General features: G+C 42.6%; 1 protein-coding gene across 1 annotated transcript in view; it reads left to right on the top strand.

Annotated features, from left to right (window-relative positions):
• The window catches only part of HNF1B (HNF1 homeobox B), a 110,804-nt gene that overhangs the window by 25,407 nt on the left and 69,713 nt on the right, over positions 1-15,684 (top strand). Inside the window, exons 2-4 of the mRNA XM_068269375.1 lie at positions 1,270-1,469; positions 7,785-8,040; positions 8,481-8,722. Of these exons, the coding sequence (XP_068125476.1) occupies positions 1,270-1,469; positions 7,785-8,040; positions 8,481-8,722 (698 nt within the window). The remainder of the gene's footprint in view (positions 1-1,269; positions 1,470-7,784; positions 8,041-8,480; positions 8,723-15,684) is intronic.

Below are 15,684 nucleotides of genomic sequence, written 5' to 3' on the forward strand. Positions count from 1 at the left end.
TGGGAGGGGGGTGGGCATCTGGGGGACCCCTTTTTAAAGGGGACTCCCAGATGCCACCATGAACCTCCCCCAGGAAATCGCGGCCTCCACCTCCACCGCCCATCGGAGGTGGAGAAGAGCCCCTTGTCCTTGGATTGGACAAGGGCTCGGAGGGGGAGGGAAAAGCTTGGCTGCCCCTCCCCTTCCGAGACCCCCCAATCCATGGACCATGCGGGCTGGTATAGTCAGGGTGCGGAGCCCCACGCGGCCGGTGCTCCGTATTCTGGCTATACCAGCCTGCATTGTGGACAAGGGGTTAAAGAGGTCTGGGAGGGGGGACCCCACGTCGTTTTTTTTTTATATTTCCCACACTCAGAACGAAGTAAGTAAAACTCTTCCCACTTGGGGGAATCTATGAAAATAATACACTATTGTTACCTGTGCAAAAAAAACCTGACATTTTCCACATTTAAAAGACATTTTTCCCCTTGAAACTTAAAAATCGATTTTCTCAAAAACTATAAGGTCTTTTTGAAAAAAAATTTTTTCCTCTTATTCCCACTGATCCCCTTAATATACCCTGGGAATTTGGTGTTCATAAATTTTAAGCAGGCTTTGCTATTAACCGTTAAAGTCGGCGGGTTTTTAAATGTATACATTTTTCCTTTGAAACTTTAAAATCGATTTTCTGAAAAACTATAAGGTCTTTTTGAAAAAATTGTTTTCTTCTTATTCCTTCTGATCTCCTTAATATATTCTCCAAATTTGAGGCTCTTAGCATTTAAGGGGGCTTTGCTATTAACCCTTAAAGTCGGCGGCTTTTTTATATTATACGGGAGCGTAATATTACGCGATTACGGCAGACTGTGTCATTTCAATAGGAGTTTACGGTCTTACGCGTAATTTGTTATGCGTAATAACGTAACTTACGGTCTACGCGTAATTAATTACGTGTAATACCGTAACCTTACATGTAACACTTACGGTGCATTTGTAGTGAATTACGATGCGTAATTACGCTAATGCGTAATTTCGGCCCAGCACTGCTTGTGGTACTGCTGGCCATCATGTGACAATGCAAGCAGTAAAATCACAACAGCTTTCTCCCATTGCCATAACGACACAGTAGTTTGGCCATAAAGATTTTCGTTCAGCAGAGAAACAAAAAAGATAAGCGACAGGCAAATGATATCTGCATCTAACTTTGCACATGCATAAATACAACATTGCTTTTTGTTTTACATTTTAAACAGAGTTCCTCTTTAACTTTATTATTACTACTTTTTACAGTGAGGATCCCTGGAGAGCTGCAAAGATGATAAAAGGATATATGCAACAACACAACATTCCTCAGAGAGAGGTGGTTGATATTACTGGGCTGAATCAATCACATCTTTCCCAGCACCTTAACAAAGGCACTCCAATGAAAACGCAGAAGCGCGCTGCACTGTATACCTGGTATGTGCGGAAGCAGAGAGAGATACTCAGGCGTAAGTATCCTTACCCAGCATTACTGTGCCATTCCTTTCCCCCAAAGCTTGAGATGCCCTGCTGTAGACGAGCAATTTTCATCCAAGTGTGCCCAATTTTCACCCAAGCTGCACAGCCTTCTCATCCACCTCATAATGGAAGCTTCATGAATTCTCTGTTTCTGTTATTTGCTGGTTACATTTCGTAGATGACTAAACTACGTGATACCCCTGCCCTTCAGGCACTCAATACTAAAGTATAGCTTCAAGTGAATTGTCATTTCCAGGAATTGAAACATGTTTACAGCTGATATTGAAGGTTTCCTTGGAAAAGAAAGCCTCGAGGAAAGATTATTTTCAGACATTTTTTGTGTTATATCAGGATCTTATTTAAAGCTTTGGTTCCTCCTTAATAACTGCATTCATAAAAATGCGATTATAAAAACAATTGCTTTACAATGGGAAAGTATGTTGTTTTTGCAGTATAAAAAGTAAAGCTACTGCTGCAATGGATCACAAGCCCCTAGATCATCACCGCAAATAGACTTCATGCTCCAATGTCCTTTCTCTTCCCCCTTTTCTAACACACCAAATCCTTTTCTGACACGCTAAGCCCTTCCCCCCATTATTGCATGGTACCCACAATGACATGGCCCACATCTTGGGGGGGGGGGATGCTTGTTTTGCCTGAAGTCTCAGTCTCATTACAAGGTTCACTTGGCTAGCCTAGCCTACAGTTAGGCCTGGGACCCACTTGCAGCTTTCACCAGTGTTTTGGCCAGGGTTTGCATTTTGAAAAATGCTTTCCAATTCACTTGAATGAGAATTGCGGGAAAATCGCCACTGACGATTTTGCTGAGATTTTTAAAAATTACAGCGATTTTAAATGAGAGAGAATTTTTCAAAGCCCAAACGTTGGCCAAAAGTGGAAATTGGTCCCAGGTGACTGCAACCGTGACCAGTTACTTTCGCTAAAGGTCTGTACACACACCTAACTAAAGTGGTCTGAGGTGGCTGATAACAACTGCCTCAACCAATAATCAGGTGTGTGTACAATGGCCCTGAACCCCAAGCTGTAAGTGGCCCTCAGCAATGGTTGATCGCATTGTTCACGCTGCCCCCTGCCCGTCACGTGATGTCATGCATGTGCCGCTCTGTTGTCCCTCCGTCTCCTCACATAGCAACACAGCTAGCACTATCATCAGCTATTCAGCTGACACGCGTCTGTGCAGTCCGGCCCAGCAATGTCGCCCAAGGGGATCGGATACTGTTCCCCAAAGGGCAACATGTATCAAAGGTGTGTAAGCACCTTAACTCAAGAGTGGACTACTTGGCAGTCTTTGCAGTTGCTAAGTAATTTTGTGATGTTGATAAGGGGATACGAAGGAAAATTTTGCCTTTATTAAAAAGAATTGTTTTCCTTTGCCCTTCAAGCATCCCGATTGCTATCAATATAATGGACCTTATCTGTGATCCATAGGGAAGCTCAGGAGCCTAGGTCAGTTTACTGTCAGTTCCATTAATGCAGCTACAATCTATGGTACTACTGAAATGTAGATATTTTGTTTTCACAGTAGGCAACATTTGATTCACATTTTCTCCCTCACATGATTAAAGATGGTGACAGTTGGGATGTGGGAGCAGCTTAGTGAGGGAGAATAGAGTTAGCAAAATGTAAGACTTCTTGATCAAAATGCTTTCTTGCTTGGTCTCCTCAAGGAGAAGCCTCAATTTGGAGTAACAAGTTGAAGACTCAGTTTGCATTGTATTTCATACATATGGGCCATCAGGTTTTTATCCTGTGTTGCTTTTAATGATTGTTTTCAACACATGGACAGCCTTCCCGGTAATCATTTAGCCATAGTTTAGTCATTGTTTTAGCCAAGGCTTGTTTATCATGACTTCTTGATTTTTTTATTAGATGGAACTCATCTGGTTAAGTCAGTTGCTTTGCATTACCAACCACTGCAAATAAAGAAAGTATATTGCTGTCAGACTGAAACATCTACAAATGTTATTGAACTTATGTACAATAGTTAATCAAGTAGTTAAATCATGAAAAAATTGACGTTTTATAAATAGGATATTATTAGGCATGTTGCCTAACAATATCCTATTTATAAAACGTCACTTTTTTCAATTTAACTATACACATGTTGTGTATAGTAGTGAGATGAAACCTGATGACAGAGTAGAGAGGAGGTCAGATACCCATAAGGGGAAGTAATACATTCTGGGAAGGAAATATCATCTGTATTTGGTTGTGTGCTCCCTATAAAACCACTAGTGTAACCAAAAGAAGTTATCAGTTAGGAGCTTATTGTATTAACATAGTGAATGCTTGCACGGTACTGGGAAATTACCTCTAGTAAAAACTTAAGAGCTCGGTCATTTTAAAAATCAAACTAGGCTTCTAAAAATGAAGCACTTGTATTGTCCTGGAAGGAAGGGATAGTGAACAGTATGGTAAATGGATACAACAGTGGAAAGTTTGCATAGAAGGATTTGGCATTGGCATCTTGTATTTAAAGGTTCTGTGTTTAATGTTTTGACTGTCTCAGGTAAATGGGTCATGGGCGTCCGCACATATGGCAAAACCGGGCATCTGCCCGAGCCTGGCCGCCCGCTGCCCCCCCCTGGCCGCGTGCCCGTGCAGCCAGCAGGAGGGGAACACGCAGAGAAGAGAGAGAGCGCTATGGGCACAGTGGGGAAGGGCGGACGTCTCCCCCCCCTTCCCTCACCTTAGGGGTCTCTCTCTCCCTCGCTGTCCCCTCCGGAATGAAGTGTGCAGCGGCTGGCAGCGGTGGGCGGAACTTACCTCCTCTCGCTCCTGCGCCGGAAGTTCTGGTGCCGCACTCTGGTCTGGATCAGGCCAGAGTAGCGGCTAATCCATCCGGCGCGTGCGACGAGAGGAGGTAAGTTCCGCCCACCGCTGCCAGCCGCTGCACACTTCATTCCGGACTCCGGAGGGGAGAGCGAGAGAGGGAGGGAGAGCCCCCTAAGGTGAGTGCCCATAGCTCTCCCTCTTCTCTCCGCTGCTCCCCTCCTCCTGCACACATGGCCACTTTTTCTGGGGACATATCCCCCTGGCTACATATACCGGGACATATACCCCTGCCTACATATACTGGGACATATACCCCTGCCTACATATACTGTCTGGGACATATACCCCTGCCTACATATACTGTCTGGGACATATACCCCTGCCTACATATACTGTCTGGGACATATACCCCTGCCTACATATACTGGGACATATACCCCTGCCTACATATACCCCTGCCTACATATACTGTCTGGGACATATACCCCTGCCTACATATACTGTCTGGGACATATACCCCTGCCTACATATACTGGGACATATACCCCTGCCTACATATACTGTCTGGGACATATACCCCTGCCTACATATACTGTCTGGGACATATACCCCTGCCTACATATACTGTCTGGGACATATACCCCTGCCTACATATACTGTCTGGGACATATACCCCTGCCTACATATACTGTCTGGGACATATACCCCTGCCTACATATACCCCTGCCTACATATACTGTCTGGGACATATACCCCTGCCTACATATACTGGGACATATACCCCCTGCCTACATATACTGGGACATATACCCGTGCCTACATATACTGGGCACATATACCCCTGGCTACCTGTTCTGGGGACATCTCTACCCCTGGCTACCAGTTCTGGGGACATCTATACCGCTGGCCACCTATTCTGGGGACACCTATAGACCTGGGGCTACCTATTTTTGGGGAACCACTGCTGTCAGATTGAGTGTATTTTGGGGAACTGCTGCCAGGTGAGAGGTGTCTACATATTAAGGGGGCATTCTGCCTATTTATGTGAAAAGCTGTCTATTTATGTGCCTCATGACTGCTGAATTTGTCTTGTTGCGGGCCTCATGGTTACTGACTTTGTCTTGTTGGGGGCCTCATGATTTGTTGGGGGCCTCAAGATTGCTGAATTTGTCTTGTTGGGGGCCTCATGATTGCTGAATTTGTCTTGTTGGGGGCCTCATGATTGCTGAATTTGTCTTGTTGGGGGCCTCATGATTGCTGAGTTGGTCATGTTGGGGGCCTCATGATTGCTGAATTTGTCTTGATGGGGGGGGCCTCATGATTGCTGAATTTGTCTTGTTGGGGGTCACATGATTGCTAACTGCGAGACTATGGAAAAAGCTGAATCATCATCATATGAGACAATAGCATTAAACCTACTTTTTCTGCTTTTTAAAACAGAAAATGAAACTGGGAGGTTCTAAAAAAAATGAATAATTTTTTTCAGGAGTACGATGGATGAAATTGTTTATCTTCACAGTTTATTTTCAACTTAATTTTCCATAATGTTCATGTATGAGTTAAAACGTTTGTATTTAGTTTAAATTGCTGTTGGCACTTTGTGATAGTAAAGTGACTTTGCAGTTTGGACACTCGACCTCCAAAAGGTTCGCCACCATTGTCCTAATCTAATGTCCCACCATTGCTTAGTTCATGTAAACTTGTCTCCACCCACGACCACACCCACATTCTGGTTCATGACCACACCCATTTTTCGGCGCGGCGCGCTACGCGCGCCGCATGACGTAGCTCCATTTTTTGGCGCGCGTAGCGCGCCACACAACACCAGCCCAAATTTTTAACTCCCCACTTTTTGCCCCCCCCTGGAAAATTTTCTGCGGACGCCCATGAAATGGGTATATATTTTTTAATATCATTCAGCTTTCCAAATAGACAAATCTTGAACTATTGTACTTTGTGTATTTCTCAGCCACATGGAGGCTTTCAACCTCCCATTATTTCTCACTGAAATGTATGCTACAGTTCGACTGCAGTCTGTTTTTAAATGATTATTATCATATAGAGGCCTAGATTCTTAACCCCAAATGAGAAACAAGAAAAGAGGGACACAGCCTAATTCTAGTTTCACACTTGTAGCCATGCAATCATCCTGCACTAGGAGAGCCTTGGGCAGGATAATGGTGCCACACCATGTCCTCTTCCATATTACCCTGTGGCCTAGTGCACCAACATAGTAATATATGCATAGCACCACCCCCCAATCAGTGACATACTCTTTTTTTGGCTATCAAATACACTTTTGTAACTTTTTGAATATAATTGCATGGAATTGGTTCTTTTGATCAAGGAATTATGATATGACAGTGGTGCTTTTTACAGGTAAATTTCTTTCCTCAGTACTCCCTGCTGGACAGTATATGTGCCGCTACTGCGATCAATGGTTTACACTTACCGTGTGGCCATGCGTCACCAAAGACTTGCACTGCTGCATAATCCATGCGGTAGGCACGGATCATGTAGTAACGCACTGTAGAGTTTGTGGTAGGCTTGTGGCAATTTGGCTACTTCCATCACATCGCATAACGTCGTAATAGTGTGTAACTCTCAATAGACTTACACACTATTACGACGTGATTCGATGTGATGGAAGTAGCCAAATTGCTGCAAGCCTACACACGTCACCATGCGTCGCGGTACTCTCCTCCACTACAGCTTGTCTCCTTAGGCTTACATTACCCTCACGACGAGCTGAAGTGGAGGAGAGTACCGCGACGCATGGTGACGTGTGTAGTGTGAAAGTAGCCTAAGTGAAATATGGACTGTACATACATATGTTTATTTCATCATATCACAAGTCACTCCCAGTTTGTTTTAAATAATCATACTCCAAAACAAATCCAAACATAACGTGTACCAGTATTCGGGTTTTGTTCAGATTTGTCTAGATTTGGAAATCAGTGTGGGAGAATGTTTCTTAACTACCATACATATAGTCAAACCCAAACTTGTAGATGATCGATAGCGCAAGTTGTTTTGGAAATCCATCATTGATTCTACCTTGCTTGGTAAGACCAGACCAACTGTGATCACATGTCAAATGCATGAGCCGTAATTAAGACCTTACTTCCACCCTGATAAAGGCATAGGCAGTATCAGTGCATTCCTCTACTTGTCTCTATAGCATGAATAGGGACACTGAATGGGGCAAATGCAGGGTTTTCATTAGGACAGTGCCTGCACATTCAGTTTGCCCCTTATAGCTTAATAAAGATCATCTTAAAACACTGCTATACCAAGCATCCACATTTGGCCATAGTCATGAGCAAGAAAATTTGATAAGTGTATAGTTGGCTGTCTGGTTCTTAAAGCAAATTGCTAGATATGTTGTAGTATGGCTTCATCCTGGGAAAGGGGCTATCAGGGCCACATGGGATGTTTTATTTATCTTTGCACCTCATTGTGTACTTCTACATCTGTTGTAGCTAGATATTTTTCCCCTTTCTTTACAGAATTCAACCAGGGTTCTGGAAATATGACAGACAAAAGCAGTCAGGATCAGCTGCTGTTTCTCTTTCCAGAGTTCAATCCACAAACCCAAGTCACTGGGCAGTCTGATGACTCCTGCTCAGAGCCAGCCAGCAAGAAAATGAGGAGAAACCGCTTCAAATGGGGACCTGCATCCCAACACATTCTCTACCAAGCCTATGAAAGACAGAAGAATCCCAGCAAAGAGGAAAGAGAGGCATTGGTGGAAGAATGTAACAGGTAATGTATAAATGGTGACCATTGGAGGATAAAGATGAGGGTGTTAACGTAATTGGGTGGGGGTGAGGGGATCACAACAGGGGCTAGGGTGGGTGTGGGGGTAGAAAATAGTTTCCTATGGTTTATAGCTATGTCCCTGTCAGTTGCCCATAAAACATTACAGACCTTGATGCACATGACATCCAGGGAAGAAACATTTTTCAATGGGAATAGAAATGGCTGCCTCCCTTCCCAAACATTACAGTTTTTCTTTAAACCTTTTTAACCATAATCTGACAAATCCAAGCCTAGTGAGAGTTGTAAAGCAGACAGCTTTTCTTTATATGTACACGTTCTAGTGTAAATATTGGCACATGCATGCTCACTGCATTTCTATGAAGAAAATAAACAATTTCAAATGGTTTATGCTCTATGCACTCTTTTGTTGCTTCTGTTTACAGAGCAGAATGCTTGCAACGAGGTGTATCACCATCAAAGGCGCATGGATTAGGATCAAATCTGGTCACAGAGGTTCGTGTGTATAACTGGTTTGCCAATAGGAGGAAAGAAGAAGCATTTAGACAAAAATTAGCCATGGATGCGTACAGTACGGGATCCACTCATCAGCACAGTATGACTCCCAATATGTTACATGGCTCTCCGCACCATGGTCAGTCAAGTTCTCCTCCAAGCAAACTGCAAGGTAGGAAAGTAATAAAATACTGTGGATTGATGTAATGAAAATATACAAACACTTAACTGAAATGTAATATCATTCACATTATCACATCTCTTCATTGCCTCCCTCAGTGCCTCAAAGGTGGGAGCATTCACCATGTCACCACTCACCTTCCACTTGCTGTTCTAAGTGTGAGGGGGCATGACATGACCTGCCCCAGTGCCCCTCTTCCTTTATACTGTGCGTAATATGGGTATGACACAGTTGCCACTCCCCTTTTCTCCAGTATTGACTTATGGAAGGGGATACAGCTGGGAAACAATGTGAAGGCCTTTATTGCCAGTTTTAGTAATATTCTTTGTAGGGGTGATTGATTCTGGATATTGTAATATCAGCACAGATGGTTTTAGCACTATTGCAAGAACTTCACAGCCAGCATTGATTAGCTGAATGCCATTTTTGCATTTTGGGTACTGTCTGGGTTTTTTTTTGCTGAGTATTCAGCTATACCAAACACCTGAGGATGGGTAAGGAAGACCTCATACAAGCAAGAAGTCAGTGGAGAGCTGGAGTGGACAAAGGGCAGGGATTCATATTTCAGTGTGCGCTACTACAGTGCAGACATACACCTTTACCCGTCTGGGCATAATTCACGTGTCCACTTAATTACGGTTAAAGTGGTCTAACACCCAGCATTTCAACTTTGCTTTAAAAGATTGCTTACAGCTTATAAACTATTATGCCAGATTTTTTTTTTAGCAGAAATTCACTGAATGGATTAAACATGACATTTTAGTGCTGCATTTAGCTAGAAATGCTCCTCGTGCTTGCTTGTTTAGTTACAAATGTATCTATCTACAATGTAACAAACAAACACTGCTCTGAGAGAACAAAGAGGGCTTCCCCGGCAGGCTTTTCAAAGGTCTATTTGTATTACAAATAAAGATACATTTTGTAACTACAGATAAGAACGGATGCGGATTCCTAGTTAAATCCAACACTAAAATGTCATGTTAACCCATTCAGTGAATTTCTGCTTAAAAAAAAATCTGGCATAATAGTTTGTAAGCTGTAAGCAATCTTTTAAAGCAAAGTTGTAATGCTGGGTGTTAAACCGCTTTAAGATAAAACTTTATGGATTTTTTCATAATGTTGTCAAATGTGCTCAATTTGCCTTGTACAGAGTAAATCCGGTGTTCACATAATTTTGGAAATTGTCAGCACACTTTGATATGGATTGTTAATCCCTGAAAATGTAATTAAGTACGCCGAAAATCAAGGAAAACCACCATCAGTTACAAAAGATAACTGATGGAAGTTGAACATTGTATTAGCAATTTGCAGAGTGTACATGTACTGTAGTCACTAGAGTATTTATGCATTGCACTGTGCTTCCAATGTATTTGTGTAAGGTAAATAGAATTTACACGGTCATAGGCCGAAACTGCTTAATGGAGGTTTTGAAACGTGTTCCTGAATTAATAAGAGCGACTAAGAACATGTTTGCATTTCGGCTTATGAAATAAGACTGATGGTGTCACAGTAATGACAGAATTTTCCCTAATGAGCTTCTATTAATCACTTCCCTTCGTAGGACTGATTACCTCAGAATTAATAATGAAGGGGTTATCTTTTCGGTCAGCTTAGTGTTTTGTCACTGCATTATGGTTTTTAGAGATGACTGTCATTAAGAAAACAAAGGAATGAAAGCTCCATGGTTTAGTGTGTTTTTGGAGGAGTAGCGCTTGTCTGGAATGTTCATCTCTATAACATTGTTTAACCTTTTTTTTTTAGTGCAGCTTGGCATAGATTTTATTAGAGCATATTGCTGCTTCCAGGAGGCCAGTAGAGCCGAGTTTCTGTCTCGCTCCTATTCATTGGAATGCGCTTGATGTCATCAGTTTGATCAGGAAGTGACTGGCCAAGGGGGTAGAAAAAACACCTAACTAAATGCTTCACTGTTCTGTGGGATGTGATCTAACATTCTTTAGGTGAAAATATGTCTCTGATTCAACAGAAAAAGGGATAGCCTTTAATAACAGTTAAACCAGTATATTATTGATTTGTATGGCCCCATCATCTTCAATGGCACTGTAACCAAAAACAGTGATTAACAAGGGTGTGTCCACAACACCATGACTTTTTTTATCACTTCTTGGGAATGGAGACCTGGATTTTCCGTTACAAAAGCAATTCTGCACTTTGCTCCCAAATGTCCTAGAAAAGAGCAATGTGATTCAAATTGTAGAAATGCATCTTCTGCTCAAGAATTCTCTGTAGTATTTGTAACTAGGGGTGTGGCTGGAGGTGTGGCAGGGGCATGTCTTTAAAGTGCCACCCCCCTTTTTTCTCAAAAAGATGGGTGGTTTGATATTGCAGTTTGCAGTGCTTAAGTACAGAGTTGTTTTAAATACAGGAAATGGTGTACTATAATACCGGTAAATGCTTTTAAAAAAAAAATTGTTAAAGTTACAGTAGAGTGCATTTGCTATAAAGTTACCATGCTGAGAATAGTGCATATATTTGGTGAACCCGACTTTGTGCTACAGCCGCTACTGATACTCCCTCAGGCTAGATGTCATTACAATCATGTCACCAAGTGTGCCTTATATGCTTATATGTCACCACTTGTATGTTGCCATGTATGACTTTGGATAGAGCCTTATCTCTTCCTCTTTCTGTGCGTTTTCATAAAGTCTGCCTAATTGGAACTGTGGTATAAGTCTTTGGTAAATTTAACACTTCTTTTTGGGTAGGAGATTGCATTCTTTTTGTAGCATTTTAAGAATGCTGAGCCCATCTCAAAAAATGTATTTGCTAAACACAGTTTGGTGTCTTTATGTGGCCTCAGTAAAAGAATGCTTGTGTTACTTTCCTAGTTGAGTAGCACTTTCTGGAGTTCTCCTTTAAGATTTCCATGGGTCAGCAAGAAGGGAGAAAGAAATAGAACTTTTTTGAGGTGCAAATTTGGGAAAGGAATAAAAAGGTTTAGACATTATTATACAATATTACAGTTAAAGGGACTCAGAGCAGTGCAGAAACTATGGAAAGATGCATACCATTTTGAAGCTCTCTTTCTCCTCTTTCCAACGACACATAAACCGCTGCCCATGCCTTTTAGTTTTCGCTATTTTCGCGATCAAAATCGCGGCCTTCGCGAATTCAATCGTGAAAATATTGAAAACTAAAAGACGTAGGGCGGCAGTTTATGTGTCGTTGGAAAGAGGAGAAAGAGAGCTTCAAAATGGTATGCATCTTTCCATAGTTTCTGCACTGCTCTGAGTCCCTTTAACTCAATGAAACAAGCCTGGCAGTGGCATAACTACAATTCATGGGGCCCCCCAGCAAAACTTTGATTGGCCCTCCCAATGTTCACACCTCTCCCCTTGGTGCCCTTCATGGCCTTGGGGCCTATCTCACAAGGGTCATAAAACAAGTCCCTCCCCATCAGCATGTCGGGAGTGATCTGCCTGGTGGATCAGCTCAGCTGAGTGCTGGCTCGTAGCATTGCTCTCCCCAGGGCCGGTTCAAGTAACAATTGGGCCCTAGCGCAGAATTAGCCTGGGGGCCCCCCAACAGACCCCCGACCAAAAAGCATCATTAGGGGCCCTTTGTTGCAGCCACATTTCCCTCCTGGGCCCCTGAGCTGGCTGCTGACCCTCCCCCAATCACCTCCCAACTTAACTGTGCTCCCTAGGACCTCAGCAGTGTCTATGTCAGTGAAGTGTCTCACCTGCCTGCCAGCACAGATGAGACGCTACTCTGCCAAAGACTCTGCAGAGTCCCTGGGGAGCAACAGTTAAGATGGGGGAGAGACACCTTGGGGGCCCGTACAGGCTCTGGGGCCCTGGGGCAATTGCCCATTTTTTCCTATGGTAGCTCAGGCCCTGGCTCTCCCCTCTCACCCTGCCTGCTCTGTGATGCTCCTCATGCACCATTTAGTTGGCTCTCTGTACAGCCCTGGCCCTGCACTGTCGCCCTAGTGACTGAGTCCTGATCCCTGCTGCGTACCATGTTTTGGACATGTGCATGGAGGCTTTAGTTGCTATTTTTTGTAGGCCTTTATTGATGACATTTGTTTTAGTGTCTTTCTGCCATTGTTGATGTGTATCCAGGTGATTAGATTCCGGACTAGAGGTCTGAGATGAACAGTAGGGCAGGAGGTATTGTATGATAGCAGGGCTATTGTCCCTGTACCTGTAATCTAAACACCAGCCAGCTCTAAAGTCAAACAAAAGAAAGCAGAATTTGACAAGCACAAAGTTTAGCACAGGGTCAGGACAAGGGCTACAGTTCACATGTCTCTCTCTTTCTCTCAAGAGGTGCTCCATGTGTCAAAGCATTTTGTTTGTTAATTTTGCTCTTCATCCCCTGGGAGGCCTAGCAATTAAATGTAAATGAAGATAACCAATTAAAAAATGTAGTCAGTACTTTGCAGGTACACTAATAACATTATTAATTAGATCAAAGTGATTTCAATAAATGGAATTTGCTGTATATTATGCGCTTTGAGTCCTATGGGAGAAAAGCGCTTTACAAATGTTATTGTATTGTATTGTATTGTATTATTGTATTGTTACACTATAGCATGTTTACTAGTTGACACTGCCATGTTGCAGCTGTACAGTCCCAGGCTCAAATTTCAGACAGGATTCTTATGTGCTTGGACTTTCTACGTTCTCCCCATGTTTGTATGGGTTTAATATGGGTGCTCTGATTTCCTACCGTATCCCAAAACATCATGTAGTCTAATGGTGGTAGTGACTGTAGCAGGGAGATTGTGCTAGCCAGGATTCAGGAACACTATGCTATGTTCACACTAGTTGAAAGTCGCTCCAGATGATCACTTGTGATTGTTTCACATGGCAGCTCAGGAATGATCGCTGCATTGATGCACTGTATGGCTGTCTGTTCTGATTTGTGTAAAGGCGAGGAGTTGACAAGTGGGAGGTGTCCTGCTGCAAAAGCTACAGTAGTGGTAGAGTGAGTGGGAGCTAAAGTAGCAGTGTGCTGGTTGAGACCAACGAAAATAAGGAGACCAGTGCTTTTTGCTAGATCTCCATCTACAATGATCACAGATGATAATCATAGACAACAAACATCTAGTGTGTTATCATAGTTTTTGATGGTAAGCCAATCTGAAGGACATTTAATGGCATTAACTGTACATTGTACTCTATAAAGCACTGCATTAATTGCCCTAAGACTGTACAATTTTAAAGTACCGTAAAATAAACATAGTACTACGATTTTTGGTTCGATTGGATGAAACAGTAGATGCCTTTTTTGCAGTCCTGTTCAAACAGCATCTGTTAAAACACCACATTGAGATATTCTTTTTTTTCTGTCTGATTAATTTAAAATTGATTGAAGTCCTTTGAAGCTGGCCATTGTTCAATAGTTTGAGTAGATGCCCACATACATCAGATAATTGTAATCTGATCTGCACTCTGATTTACAGTCAGATCAGAAAACAATCAGATGTTGTGACTCACAGTACAACATCTCATTTCCATTTTCGCTAAAACACAAAAGAAAAATAGATTGATCAGGTTGTATTTTCCCAGCAGATCACTGATGACACCCAACCTCCCTCCTGAGATAAAGGTGATGTGGGAGGGCTCTTTCTTCCCAGAAGCAAACGCACATGATACAATGCAATAACATTTGTAAAGCGCTTCTCTCCCATAGGACTCAAAGCGCATAGTTATGTCTCAGATCAATACAAGGTTGCAGGCTGGACTGTGTTACAGAGGGAATAGTCAGGTGTTCATAAATGCCAGATTAAAGAGGTGGGTTTTCAGTTTGGACTTAAATTCTTCAAGGGATGGAGCTGTCCTGATTGGGTGTGGCAGGGAGTTCCAAAGTGAAGTGGCAGCATGACAGAAGACTCTTTCTTTTGAGGTGGACTCTGGGGGTGACCAAGGTATTACATCCTTTTGGTTAAAGATTGTGAGGAGTGTAATACAGTTGCATCAAGTCCTTCAGGTATCCAGGTCCCATATTGTGCAAGTATTGAATGCCAATAAGCCAATCTTAAACAGAATTCTCCATTTTATAGCCAGTAGCTAGTGGAGCCGGTAGCCAGTGGAGTGAGTAAATGGTTGGTATTATGTGGCAATGGCGGGGTTGGCTAGTTAACAGCCTTGCGGCGGCATTCTGTACTAGTTGAAGGTGGTACAGGTCTTTGATCAAGAGTGCATGTTTGTACCCCTGTCTATACTGAGCAAAGGTGGCCATACACTGGTCAATATGGCCAGAAGATTATCTGATTATCATGATCTGATCAGAGTGAGGATCTGTCTGCTTGATTGCCTCCACACACTGCACACAGATTTTCAACAAAGAGGCAAACATAATCGCCCCCCTTGACAGAGCACCGTCTAGCATGTGTAAAAAGCTTTAACAGTTTAATCTGTGAAGTGCTGCTGATTTTGATAGCCATGTGATGTGATATGAATGAGGCCATGCAGACATTGGAGGCCTATAGCACAAGGAAAATACAGTGTCAAGTTGCATTACACATCATACAGTACTATCTAGACAAATTGCTTCATAGGGCTTGTATAAACATTGGTAGAATTGTTAATATGAAAGCTGTGACTTGCTTTGACATGAGTATGAAAGTGTGAGGAAAGTTTTCTTGGCTTTGTGTAAGTAGTATGAGCATTACATAGCAGCTGACCTGTGAATACCTGTCTACTGTACTCAGTGAAACACATTTAAAATATTTACATACGGCTGGTTTGTAGTGGAAAAGTAACTGATGTGAAGATTACATGGAGCTTTTCCCAGTGATATGTGTTCATATAGTGATGATGATGATTTAGTGATTTGAAGATAATGGCAGCAGCATATGAATAGGGGTCGCAAAGGTCACAACCACAACCATGGCCGTGCTCTAGAATGCCCATGCTCTAGAATGCCCAGTTGTGGATCTCCTTCCAACACTGATTGTTGCTTTAGTGGTAATCAGCTGTTTTGCT

This window comes from Hyperolius riggenbachi, chromosome 2, assembly GCF_040937935.1.
Source record: "Hyperolius riggenbachi isolate aHypRig1 chromosome 2, aHypRig1.pri, whole genome shotgun sequence".
NCBI lineage: Eukaryota > Metazoa > Chordata > Amphibia > Anura > Hyperoliidae > Hyperolius > Hyperolius riggenbachi.